This window comes from Arachis stenosperma, chromosome 8, assembly GCF_014773155.1.
Source record: "Arachis stenosperma cultivar V10309 chromosome 8, arast.V10309.gnm1.PFL2, whole genome shotgun sequence".
NCBI classification, from domain to species: Eukaryota; Viridiplantae; Streptophyta; class Magnoliopsida; order Fabales; family Fabaceae; genus Arachis; species Arachis stenosperma.
This window is the reverse complement of record NC_080384.1, coordinates 46,844,312-46,857,425: the sequence shown is the minus strand read 5'-3', so window position 1 is coordinate 46,857,425 and position 13,114 is coordinate 46,844,312. Positions and strand designations below refer to the sequence as shown.

General features: G+C 37.1%; 1 protein-coding gene across 2 annotated transcripts; it reads right to left on the bottom strand.

The window, feature by feature from the left end:
* Nucleotides 1-1,172: 1,172 nt before the first annotated feature.
* LOC130943684 (uncharacterized) lies at nucleotides 1,173-6,336 on the bottom strand. 2 transcript variants are annotated; one of them, XM_057871675.1, is made up of 9 exons: nucleotides 5,747-5,987; nucleotides 5,444-5,499; nucleotides 5,311-5,356; nucleotides 4,799-4,841; nucleotides 4,004-4,081; nucleotides 3,150-3,260; nucleotides 2,669-2,748; nucleotides 1,741-1,874; nucleotides 1,173-1,468 (listed from the first exon to the last, which is right to left on the bottom strand). In XM_057871675.1, the coding sequence occupies exons 2-8, from the start codon at nucleotides 5,466-5,468 to the stop codon at nucleotides 1,766-1,768; spliced, it is 492 nt and encodes a 163-aa protein (XP_057727658.1). In that variant the 5' UTR covers nucleotides 5,469-5,499; nucleotides 5,747-5,987; the 3' UTR covers nucleotides 1,173-1,468; nucleotides 1,741-1,765. The 2 variants fall into 2 exon arrangements, with proteins under 2 accessions (XP_057727658.1, XP_057727657.1); XM_057871674.1 differs by lacking the exon at nucleotides 4,799-4,841 and having other exon boundaries at nucleotides 5,747-6,336.
* Nucleotides 6,337-13,114: the final 6,778 nt, after the last annotated feature.

The following is a 13,114-nucleotide window of genomic DNA, read 5'->3' as shown; positions in this document are numbered from 1 at the left end:
AATATAAAAGGTGACATTATAAAAAAGAATCCCAAAATTTCAAAGGCCGTTCTTAAATCCAGTTTGGATAAACAGCTTAATTAAACTCTTTTTTGAAAAAATAGCTTAAACAATAAATAGCTATATTAAAAGTAACTTATAAATAAGTTATTTTGTATTTAAATTTTTAGTTCTAAAAATGTTTATTTTATAGAAAATGTGATAAAAAGTAGTAGTATTATGAAAGAAATCTTTTTTTTTTAAACTTCTCTATAAGCTCCTAAATAGCTTCTTAAAATGCTGCAATTTGATTTTGAAAATTACACCAAACATTAATACTACTACTTTTTATAAGCCAAAAGCTCAAAAAAGTTACTTTTAAAGCTTTCCAAACGAACCTTTAGATAGCATTTGTTTTGAGGTACTGGGATGAAAACTGGGAGACTAAAACTCAGTATCATGTTTGTTGGTCCAGAGACTGGTACTAAAATTTCAGTCTCTATCAATATTTTAGTACCTCCAAAAAATGGAGACACGGGAAACTAAAATTTCAATAACATTTTATACCTAAAATACCCCCATTTCAATTAACTAATTCTAACTTTACCCTTTGTACAAATTAAATTAGAACTTTATTTTTATCTCAGTCTCTATCTCCCACTGAAGTATAGTCTTTCTTCCAAACACTACCTTAGTGATATGCCTATATTTCCTCTCTAATCTCCCATCATGTGTGTAGGGACAATAGGGATGATAGAAAGTACCATGATCTGCTAGAAAGGAAGTAAAGGATTTAGGCATCAATTCTGTAGGTGGGTGGACCTCAAATATCAACAAAAACCAATTTAAGGGAGTTGGAAAAGGACAATTGATTTAGGAGGCATGGTGCCACGAGAGGAAGGTATCTAACACTGAGACATGACAAATTGAACAGTTTTGATGGCACTATATGTCTATAGCCCAACCTTTTATGCCAGAACTCAACAGCATTGTTTCTTTGTTTCTGTGTCAAGAAACCTAAAGGTGGGCTACTATTGTCATTGATCTTTGGTTGTTAAGAATAAAAGAAAGGAGAAGAATAAGGGAGAAGGTTAATCTGAGAGAAATGTTCATCAGAATTGATTTGTGAGTATGGTGTTCAAGCTTAGTTAGAATGATAAATCTGTTATTGTCACACAAGGTAACACTATTAGTTCCAGAATTAAAGGGTGTGTTATTCATAGGATTCAAACTATTCACAGAATCATCAAAAGAAGCAAAAATGTTCGATGTCTTACACAAAAAACTATCAAATGGTACATTGGAATCTAGAGAACTACAAGAAAAGGAACTACACAAAGCAGTAGGGGCATGTGACTTATCAGTAGAAAGATTCAAAGGTAGAATTAAAAGAAACACCCTTAGGAGGCGTAGCGTGGGGAACAAGTAAATGATCAAAAGAGTAAATTCCTCCTCTAGCTATGTCCTTGGGAAGAAGATCCCTGGTAACCTGGTCATGAATTAAACAAAATTTAGGCCGAAACTCAATAAACATGATTATCCTCAGCAAAGTTAGATAAACTAAAGAGATTATGAGTTACTTGTGGAACATGCAAAAGATTGGTGAGTTTAAAACATATATTGCTATTGTTGCCATACAATAGAGAAGAGCCATGATGATCAATAGGAATACCTTGACCATTACCAACAAAGAGCTAACCCAAACCTTATCAAATATTTTAAATCTCAATTAATATCAAACCTTATAAAATTAATACAAACCTTGATGTCTCTCGAGTTTGTAAGGTCAGTTCCCAGCAGCGGTGTCATTTTTTAAGTGTTCAACTTGTGGTGGAATCAAAAGCTGAAGTCTACTTCTGTACCTTGAGATACGGTGTAACCGTTCTTCCCTTAATCTGCAAGAAGCAGAAGACAATAAGTATGGCAAATTGGCATTAACATTCATTCAAGAATTGTTATTTGAAAATATAATGTGACACCATGTTGACTCATACTATTCACTATTCGTCTATTTGATGAGATATGAAGCCCATATTCCATTTAATGGTAAATAGTGAGTGAGCATGTATCTCACAGATCTTATGTACACAACATTTTTCTTCATTAAATCTTGAATTATGATCTCTCCAAAGTCTCTATGTGTCATAGAACTTCAATGTTACAAGATTCACTGGTACAAACATCCCTGGCACACCATTCTTTTGTTATATACACTCTACCCGAAGGTATAAATTGGTAGCCATTACTCCAATGGAGGATCAAATGAAGCAATTTGGAAAGTCCCCCTGTACCTTCCACTATTTTTTTTAGGGGGTCAAAATTGAGTGAAACTTTTCACGGATCTATTATAATTTGCATCCATGTTTGTCCCTTAACAAGCATACCCTTACTGGCAGAAATAAAAATACAAAAATTATTCCTCAAACGAAACTTAGACATTTACGTCGAGGGCAATAATAAAAAAATAAGTTATGCATACAGGTTAGTCAGCTTCAAATAAGTAATGATGTGATTATTAGTCACAAAATTTGAATTATTAATTGCAGAATAAAATATTCTGCAGTGAAATTTATGATGACAGCAAAATGTGACCATAATTATGCAATGTACAAATGACCAAAAAGGCAGAACTCATAAGATGTGTTAAAGCAAAACCGAGTCGAAAAGATATAATACAGAAAACACTTACCTTGCTCTAACCTTTTTAGCACTTTTAATATGTCTCTTCAATATATCTGGTGCTGATAGATGCTCAACAGACTCCTCCTTCTGAAAGCAGAAATGTGTATAAAATCAACAGATAAGGATTTAATAAGATCACTCTCTCGGCGAAGAATTGAAGAACTCTGTTTTAACATAAGCTTTGAAAAATACTAGACAAGAGCTGTAACTCGTTATATATAAAATTCATGAGCTTTCAAGTTTCACCATATAGCTTAAAGGAAAAGTGGGCACTAACATAATATCATAACCTTTATGACCAAGCAGTTTGGAATTTCTAAATATTCACTCAATATATAGCTAATATTTTTTGTTCAAGAAAGTTGGCCTCATATTGTGTAATCAACAATATAAATGTTGTTAAGAAATTGTATTTGACATGTAAACAAAGCTTTCTGCTTCCATTAATCATCGTTCTTAAATATACTTAGCTAACTAGAAAGTCAAACCTCTTCGTGTTCATCATTGTCTTTTTCTTCTTTCTTGTTTGACGTATAACCAGTCACTGCAGATGCAGGCAATGGTTTCGGAAGTGCCCTCATTACATCATTTTGTTGTGGCTGCCAGGTACAATGAAATATAAGATGATAAATTGATAAGTTCATCAAAATGTACAGACTCTTACAGAAAGTAAAATAAAAAAATATCACAAACAAGAATGTCTTTGGTCAGAACCCCTATTAACAGTGCAATATGATGAAGTTACATAGAAGCTACTGAACACAAAACAGATTTAACAAGGCTTTTCATTTTTATAGTACTCTTTATACTTGCCTAGTTGCCTATTCTATACTTAAATTTTATTAAGATTAAGGGCTTACTAAAGGGTAAATTACATTCACCTCTCTTGAGGTTCGATGAGATTACACCCGACACCCCTTAATTTATATGCTATACTAACCTCCCTAAGGCAGACGTAAGTTTAATGTTTAAAATGGGTATCAAGTGTATAATATCACCCAAACTTCATGGGAGGATAGGGTATCTTTTAAAAAATCAATGGGTGCCTTATACAGTATTGTCTGACCTCATGGAGGCTCTTTCAAAAAACCTACACTCTGACAACCAGCAGCTAACTTGTATTTTGTACCCTAACCACTAGTTAATCTGATCATTTTTAGCTAATTAGAGAGCTAACATTGATATTCTAACAAAAACAACTGAAATGAATGTCAAACAAACATTTTGACAAAGCTGATTGATCCTGTTTTAACAAAACATTAAAGCTAATAATCTAATGTTGTGACAGTTAAACATGATTTCCTCAGATGCCAAACTATGAAAAGAGAGATATTACTCAAACCTGGTTTTCTTCATGTACACCATTCCTCAGCCATGATCTACAAAGTGCATAGAGGGAAGCATCCTCTGTTATCCTGACCTAAATTATGAATAATAATGTCAACTATCAGAATGAAAAAATCTAATGAGAAGCTTTTAGCAAGAAAAATGTTCCTGAAGGTTAAAAAAAAAATCTATGATTAAGTTTTAATTAGCTGTGAAGTAATGAATTTGAAAGTGATTGAAGAATATATTAAATCTTACACTTTAGCTACCAGTAGCAAATAGTGAGAAGACAAGGCATGAAATTTGACTTTATTCAACCATAAAATAAATGGAGTTTGGCAAAATAAATAAACCAAAATACAAGCCACTTTATTGTGAAATGTTTCAATATTATTTTGTACCCAAATTTATGTCTAGGCTTGAATAGCATGTTATTATAGCTTGGTTAATATGCTTTTCCCTTTTACTTCTGTATAAACCCATTCCTACATCATACTTCTCATAGATGTATCTGTGATATGACTTCCAACAATGATGTAAAGCTTGCTCATTCCACAAACCTGAATTCATGAAGGACTTAGTATCTATACATTTAACACCAAGAGAAAAAAATATACAAACTTCCACCGTCTGTTAAAATCAGCCAAAGCCATTTCTAAATGCAAAGTAAATATAATTTATCTTTCTAGTTGTAACATCCATGAAACAAGTGAACTATCTCAACTTCCTTACTTCACATGTCGTGTCAGAACACTCTTTCCAAATCAGAACAAGGATGAAACACAACAAAAGCAAGAGTTCAAGAACTCACTCCCGAATAACTAGAGTTGGAGTATGCATGACCACTGGAATATCTGAATATGTACAAAATCAAAGAATACCAGTAACAACAACATCAATTATGCTTTACGCAACATGTGAGAACACACCCATTTGTAGAATTCAGTTTAAATCACATAATATCAAGGTATGGAAGGGAAAGTAAGAGAAATCAAAAGGAACATAGGAAACTATCAATTTATTGGAAGGACCCTCACAATCAGAGTTTACATGTATAATTGTAATCAGGAAGAAATTAAGAATCAATAAGAAAGATAAATTAGGATCAAAAGGCAGAACAATTGACAATGATATAACATGCAAGAGAGAGATTAGCCGATTCAGCACATTTCAAGATGAATTTAAATACACACTCCAAAAAAGGAAGAGTATCCCTCACAAATGTAACGCATACAATTTATTATGATATCAACATCAATATGGTCTTTCTAACACAAGAACTTTACAATTAATTTCATGCAAAATAAGCAAATGTAGACTCACTTTTCTATCTCTGACCACAATATATTGATCATCTCTGCTTCTTTCCCTAAGAAACAAACCAAACATATTAAAATCGATTCCAACACAGCAAACGAGTATATATAACAAATCGTTTAAACATAAAAATAACAACCTTGTGCTTGTATCTTTATAGCCATTGCTATCAGTAACAGCAGACCGAGGTGTAGCCTAAATACAAACCCCACAATGAAAAATTAATTTAAATAATTAGAGCAAAAATCATCAAATATCAGCTTATAAGAAGCACAATAACACAGCCAGAACCTAAAGCTTCGTTGAACAATCAACAATTAGTTAAATTAGAGTATAGAATTAACGCCACAAAAGCATTTACTTTCGGAATGATTATTATGACAGAAATTAAACAATAGCACCATAATAAAACTAGAAGAATTGAATTTCTATTACAAGATACCTTTTGTTGTTGAGGTGAGAGAGGAAGAGCCTTAATAGTGGGACCTAGTTGCTGATGCCTAGTGATGTGGCTGAGATACTCAAGGTGAGCATGAACGCCACGAGCGTAAGCTAGCGAAGGCGACACGTGGCGCGCGTCGACGCCACCACCACGGGCAAAGGGATTCGTAATCCCCGGGATGAAGCCGCGGCCAGAAGAAGAAACTGGATAGAGAAAAGGCTGATTCTGAGATTGGTCGCTGTGGTTATTGTTAGGTTTCGCTAATTGCGGGTTTGGGCGAACTTGTGGTGATATAGGTATTGCTTGTGCAGCGGTGGTGGTGGTGGCAGTAGCGGTGGTGGTGGCGGTGGCGGCTGCTGTGAAATTGGGATCCAAGGACATGGTTGGTAGGAGGGAACAAGGTTTAAAACTTCAAATTATTTCTCTATCTCTCTCTTGAATTGATACTCTGATAAGTAAAAATAATAAAGTGTGTTTATGAATTTTCAATTCTCTGTGCGTTGTTTTTTCATATTTGGAAGAATCAAGATTTGCAGATCGCTGTGACCACAACACACGCACTCACGCAGACGCTGATACGACTGCGAGCTTTGGTTGTTTTAAGTTTTTAACTTTTAGATGGAACAAAAAGGAGGGAAGTCCAAATTTTTTATTTTTTATTTTTTATTTTGAGTAAACCAGCAAAACTGCACTACAATTATAAATTTACTGTAAATTACACTCCAAATTTGTGAAGTGTTCACGATAAAAAAGAAAATTCAAAATATTTTTAAATATAATAAAAGTATTTAATTGTTAAATATATTTTTATAAAAAAATGTTTACATATCAAATTTTGATGTAATATTTTGTAATATTTTTAAGTGTATGGGGAGCATGGGAGAGAGGACAAACGAGTGATGTGAGAGGAGTTGAGTTATCTTGTAGGCTTATGCCAGGTTCTTTTCTGTGTTTTGGGAGATTTCAATGAGATTATGCAGGTCGAAGAACGCAAAGGGGTGAGTAGTCTATCGGCGTCAGCGGAAGAGTTTAAGAATTGGGTTCATGATTTACAGCTGGTGGATCTACCTCTAAATGATCGGAAGTTCACGTGGTTCAGAGATCAGTCTTGTAGTCGGATTGATAGGGTGGTGGTTAGTATAGAGTGGATTGAGGAATTTCCTGATATTCGAGTAAAAAGTGGACCAAGAGGACTGTCAGATCATTGCCCGTTGATTGTGGAAGATGCAAGAGGTAGAGGGGGCCTCAACCTTTCAGAAGCCTAGACTCCTGGTTTACGCATGAGGGTTTCCTAGGGATGGTAAAAAATGAGTGGAGAAATTTAGGGGATGCTCAGTTCACGCATAAGCTGAAGGCCTTGACGATATCTTTGCGAAAATGGCACAAGGATAACTTTCGGGACCTGGATAAGAGACTGATGATGGTTGAGGAGGAGATGAAGAAGATTGATACTATGGTTAGTAACGGCACGTATGATGGCACGACGGAGGCTAGAAGGAGGGCCCTGGTGAGTTTGTGTGAGAAGTGGTATATTAGGAAGGAGGTCCACTGGAAGCAGATGTCTCGGTCTCAGCATGTAAGAAACATGGATAAGAATACTAGATTCTTTCATAATATCGCCTCGGCTAGAAGAAGGAACAACAAGATTGACACTCTGATGATTCATGGACGACTAGTGCGGAATCAGGCAAGAATAAAGGTTGCTATTAGGGGATTTTATAAGGACTTGTATCGGCAGGAATATGTCCCGAGGATTAACTTTCGGGATGGTTTGGTAAGACAGATTGATGTTGATGAGGCTACAGCGTTGGAGGTTTTGCCATCTGCGGAGGAAATTAGGGAGGCAGTTTGGGACTGTGAATCTTCTAAAGCACCAGGTAGTGACGGATACAATATGAATTTTATCAAACGGTGCTGGGAGGAGATTGGCCAGGAGTTTACAACAGCAGTGATGGGGTTCTTTCAGAATGCTAAGCTACCAACTGATGTGAATGTTACATGGGTAACTCTTGCTTCGAAATTTGTGGGTGTCAAGGAGATCAAGGACTTTAGGCCGATTAGTATGGTGGGGTGTGTGTATAAGGTGATTTCAAAAGTATTGGTGAGAAGAATGAGAACAGTTATGCTGGGTTTGGTAGGAGAGACACAAAGTGCATTTGTGAAGGGTAGAAAAATTCATGATGGCGCCCTAATTGCCTGTGAGACGGTTCAGTGGCTCAAGACGCGTAGAAAGAAGGCAGCAATCATAAAACTAAATTTTCAGAAAGCATATGATAGAGTTAGGTGGAGTTTTGTCGATATTGTGCTTCAGAAGATGGGCTTTGGACAAAGATGGAGGAATTGGATGAAGGAGTGTGTCAGTACGGCCACTATGTCTGTCCTGGTTAATGGGTCACCGTCCAAGCCATTCAAAATGGAGAGGGGCTTAAGACAAGGAGATCCACTTTCTCCTCTTCTCTTTGTTCTTGTGGTCGATGTGTTGCATCGGATGTTGGTGGAAGCCGTACGAAATGGGCGCATTGCTCCATTAATGGTTGGAAGAGATCATATTGAACTATCACATCTTTAATTTACGGATGATACTATCTTGTTTTGCCCTCCGGAGACAGAGACGATTATGAATTACAAGAGGCTGTTGCGTTGTTTTGAGCTGATGTCGGGTTTGAGCATCAATTTTGATAAGTCGAGGCTGATCTCGATCAATTGTGAGCAAGAGTGGGTGGAGCAGGGGTGTCGCCTTCTGGGGTGCAAGCAAGCTGTCTTACCTGTTAGGTATCTTGGGATCTCTTTAGGGGCTAACCCACGATTGGTGAAGACGTGGAAACCTATCATTGATAAAGTGGAAAAGAAGCTCAGCTTATGGAAAGCGAAGGTTCTAAACAAAGCTGGGAAGTTAGTTCTCATCAAATCGGTGTTGAACAGCTTACCAATTTATTACCTTAGCCTATACAAGATGCCGAAGGCGGTCGCTGACAAGTTGATTGCATTACAGAGGAGGTTCATGTGGGGCAAGGAGGACGGAAACTATGGTATACCGCTGGTGAAGTGGGAAGTGGTTCAGACACCAAAAAAGGCAGGGGGTTTGGGGGTCGGGGATGCAATGCTCAGGAACACAGCGCTCTTGTTTAAGTGGTGGTGGCGATTTTCAAAAGAAGAATGTCCATTGTGGAAGAAGATTGTTTGTTCTTGTAACAATTTGAATCCTAATGTACGACTGTCTGATCAGCCTGTACCAGTAAAAGGTGGCCTGTGGAAAGACATCTGCCAGTTGAATATAAAAGAACAACAGGTGAAAGATAAAATTATTAGTGGGATGGCGATGGAAGTAGGGGATGGTAGGAAAACTATGTTTTGGGAAGACAATTGGGTTCAAGGTGGTCCTTTGAAAGCGAGTTTTCCGAGGCTTTTCTCTATTTCAAACCAACAAGGATCTGTGATAGGAGATTGTGGGTTTTGGGATGTGTTAGAGTGGATTTGGAATTTTCAGTGGCGGAGAGAGTTATTTCAATAGGAGTTGGAACTTGTTCATCAACTTCATGAGAGGTTAAGGCCAGTGAAGCTATCAACTAGTAGACAGGATAATCTTGTTTGGAAATTTGATAATAAAGGTATTTTTTCTACTAACTCTTTGATACAGGTGTTGCAATCGGAGACTCTTTCACAAGAGATTACAAGCTATAGCTTCACTAGTGTTATTTGGAAAGGGTTGGTATCGCCAAGAATAGAGCTTTTTGGATGGTTTGTTCTAGTTGGTCGGGTAAATACTAAAGAGAGGTTGAGTAGATTGGGCGTCATCCAGCAGGCTGACAATATTTGTGTCCCGTGTAAAAAAGAGATGGAGTCTGTTCATCATCTGTTTCTGTTTTGTGAGTTTACTTGGAAGGTGTGGTGCGCGTGGTTGAGGGGCTTTCGTAGAGATTGGGCAGTCCCAGGAACCATTAAAGGTCTATTTGAGAGTTGTACTAACATGCTTAATAGAAAAGAGGAGAAGAATAGGTGGCTTATTGGATTCTTTGCAGTGATTTGGAACATTTGGTTGGAACGCAATGACAGAATCTTCAACAATAGAGAAGCAGGTGTTGAGGTCATTCAAAGTAGAACGTTTCTGAGCTACAAGGAGTGAGCTGGTATTGATCCTTTTGGTTGTTGATGGCTATGCCGGAGATGACAAGGGATTGATCATCTTCGTGTTTGGTTTCTTTTTTTGGTTGCTTAATTTGACTGTTTATCCGTTGCTCCACTTTATTGTGTTGAGCTTTCTTTGTTTCAAAAAACATAAATTTAAAATTTAATGATTTTACAATAAGTAAATATTTTTTACATATTTCTAAAATAATTGGAATTATGTTTGAAAATATAAATAAATTTTAAAAAAGAGTTGTTCTACGATACAGATGAAGATTGTGAAAAAGTATAGAGAATACTGTTTCAAGAAACAGTATGTGATATGTGTCTGGATTGTCTCTTTTGTAGGGGTTAGTTTCGGGCGCGTTATAATGGGTTCCCCTAGGTCGACTCCCTTATTAGGCGTAGTTAGTTGTGTAATGGAGTTAATGTTAACTTTGGCTTACATAACAGAAGTATGGGTCAGACGGATGCTATCAGCCTTTGTAGGTAGTTAGGTCTTGATTACTATTTATTGTGAATATTTTTTTTGTTAATAGTTAATAGTGGCAGCACATGTTGTAAGGTTATAAGCAAGACGAAAATTTTTTTTTGAAAGAATACATGACATGGTTTGTAACAGCAGCAATTAAAATTTCATATCTTAATCCAGAAATACACTTACATGCCTTGAAAAGTGGACTCTGCCCCGAAAAATTTCAAGAAGCAATCGCAATAGTAAAACCAACTGCATTAGCCGAATTCAGAGATAAAGCAACAGGTCAGATTGAGATTGAGGAGTTAAGAGAGGCCAGGAGGATGGAAAAACCATCACTGCGCAGGGAGGACGATAGGTAGAACAGGATGAGCAATAATCAAGAAGGCAAAAAGCCATTCAAATTGACACCAAAATTCGATTCCTATACACAATTCAACACAAAGAGGGAAGACATCATAAAGGAAATATTGCACGCCAAAATCATTAAACCCCAATAGAGCCAGAACGTATCAAGATCAAAAGTATATCGACAAAAGTAAATATTGTATATTTCATCAAAAGTTTGAACATACGACTGACAAGGGTGTAGTAGCGAAAGACCTTTTGGAGCAATTAGCATGACAGGGACTGTTAGATAAATATGTCAACGGCCAAATATAGAGAACTTCTGGGAGTCCCCCAGCGACTAAGGATCACGCGAACTCAGCCACAGTTGCAAAAAATAATGCCGGATGGTCCAATACAAATCCCCCACCCCCGACAAGAAAAGTCATAAACTATATCTCGGGAGGATTTGCGTGCGGAGGACTTACAAGCTCCGCAAGGAAGAGAAGTTACAGGACCATGCTAACCTTGACAGAAGAATAGGTGGAACCTCGGAACCCAGCAAACTCAGGACCAAGTATCACTTTCACTGATTTTGATTTTCGATCTAAAAGCCAGAACCTGAACGATCCCGTGGTAATATCTATAACAGTAGGAGAAGCCACAGTTAGGAAAGTATAATGGATCCAGGTAGTAGTGTCGATGTGTTGTTTTTATCAACTTTTCGGAAGATGCAGCTAAACCCGAGCAATATGCAACCTTCATTTTGAGAATTGGTCGGATTTTCTAGGAAAAGAGTACCCATAGTAGGTTATGTGTGGTTGAGAACAACTTTAGAGGAATACCCCGATTCAAAAACCCTAGATATCTAATATCTGGTGGTTGCTTGTGTTAGCCCTTATAACATTATATTAGGGCAACCATCTTTAAACTCTTTTGGAGATATCGTTTCTATTATTCACCTATGTGTTAAGTTCCATGTGCAGGATAATGTTATCGCAATCGTACATTCTGACTACAATGAAGCAAGATAATAATATAATGCAAGGTTGAAGGTCCCGTAGTTAGTCCCAAATACACTTCAACGAGGATGGATGCAAAGCCGGAATTATTCTGAAAGACAATACTGGAGTATGTGCCGAACAGTCCATCACATTCCTGTTCAAGACAAGTAAAAATCAATTCGAATACGAGGCCCTTTTAGCCAGTTTATGTTTGGCCAAAGACACAAATGTTCAACCCTTTAAGGTTTACTATGATTCATTGCTAGTCGTACAACAGGTAAACGACAACTTCTATGTAAGAGATCCCTTTTTGGAACAATATTTGAGCAATGTTAAAAGTCTAATTCAAATTTTCCAAACTTTTGAGATCACTCGTATACCTCAGGAGGATAATAATAGGGCAGGTGTTTTATCTAAATTAGCAACTTCCAAAGTTACAGACACCATACCAATTTTATCACAACTAACGCTTGGGGAACCAAGCATATGTAGTATCCATGTTTTCTCTTTGTCACACGAAACATATTGGGGGACACCCTGTGTGCATTATTTGAAAATAGGAAAGGTCCCGACGACAGAAGAAAACCCAAAGTTGTTTAAGAAGAAAGCGAGTCATTTCACCATGATTAGTGACGATCTATACAAAAGAGGATTTTCCAGACCATTATTAAAGTGTATCAAAACGGAGGAATCCCACCTCGCCATGGCAGAAGCACATGAAGGGATCTGCAGAACACATATCGGAGGGCACCGCCTAGCTTCGAAACTCCTGCGCACAAGCTATTATTGGCCAACACTCAAGAATGATTGCATGAAGAAAGTACGACATTGCGACAATTGTCAGAGGTGTGCATCAACTATTCATACTCGAACCGAGATGTTACACACCTCCGAGGTAGGATGTCCTTTTCACAGGTGGGGGCTTGACATTCTCGGACTTTTTTCGGTATCCAGAGATCAGGTAAAATTTTTACTTGTTGCAATTGATTACTTCACAAAATGGATAGAGGCTCAGCCGCTAGCCAAGATAACCTCGAATGAGGTACGATCTTTCATATGAAAATGCATCATATGTATATATGGCTTGCCAGGTGACATTGTTACTAATAATGGCAGACAATTTACTGATAAAAGCATAGCATCTTTTTTAAATAACCTTAATATCAAACATAATTTTTCTTCTGTTAAGAACCCACAAACTAATGGTCTTACCGAGAGTGCTAACAAAGTTATCTTGCAGTCCCTAGGGAAAAAGTTAGCCAATGCCAAAGGACTGTGCTGAGCTAATCCCAAAAATCTTATGGAGCTATAACACTACACCATAATCAACAACTAAAAAAACACCATTCTGATTAGTATATGGAGCAGACTCAATGATCACAGTGAAAATTTCACAAGGATCACTAAGAACTGAACTAACGACTACCGAAGCCAGTG

Coding starts and splice junctions, on each gene's coding strand:
- LOC130943684 (XM_057871674.1), bottom strand. CDS start 6,127: ATGTCCTTGGATCCCAATTTCACAGCAGCCGCCACCGCCACCACCACC. Junction 2,749..3,149: donor ACAATGATGAACACGAAGAG/GTTTGACTTTCT, acceptor TTCTGCTTTCAG/AAGGAGGAGTCTGTTGAGCA. Junction 1,875..2,668: donor GCTAAAAAGGTTAGAGCAAG/GTAAGTGTTTTC, acceptor TGCTTCTTGCAG/ATTAAGGGAAGAACGGTTAC.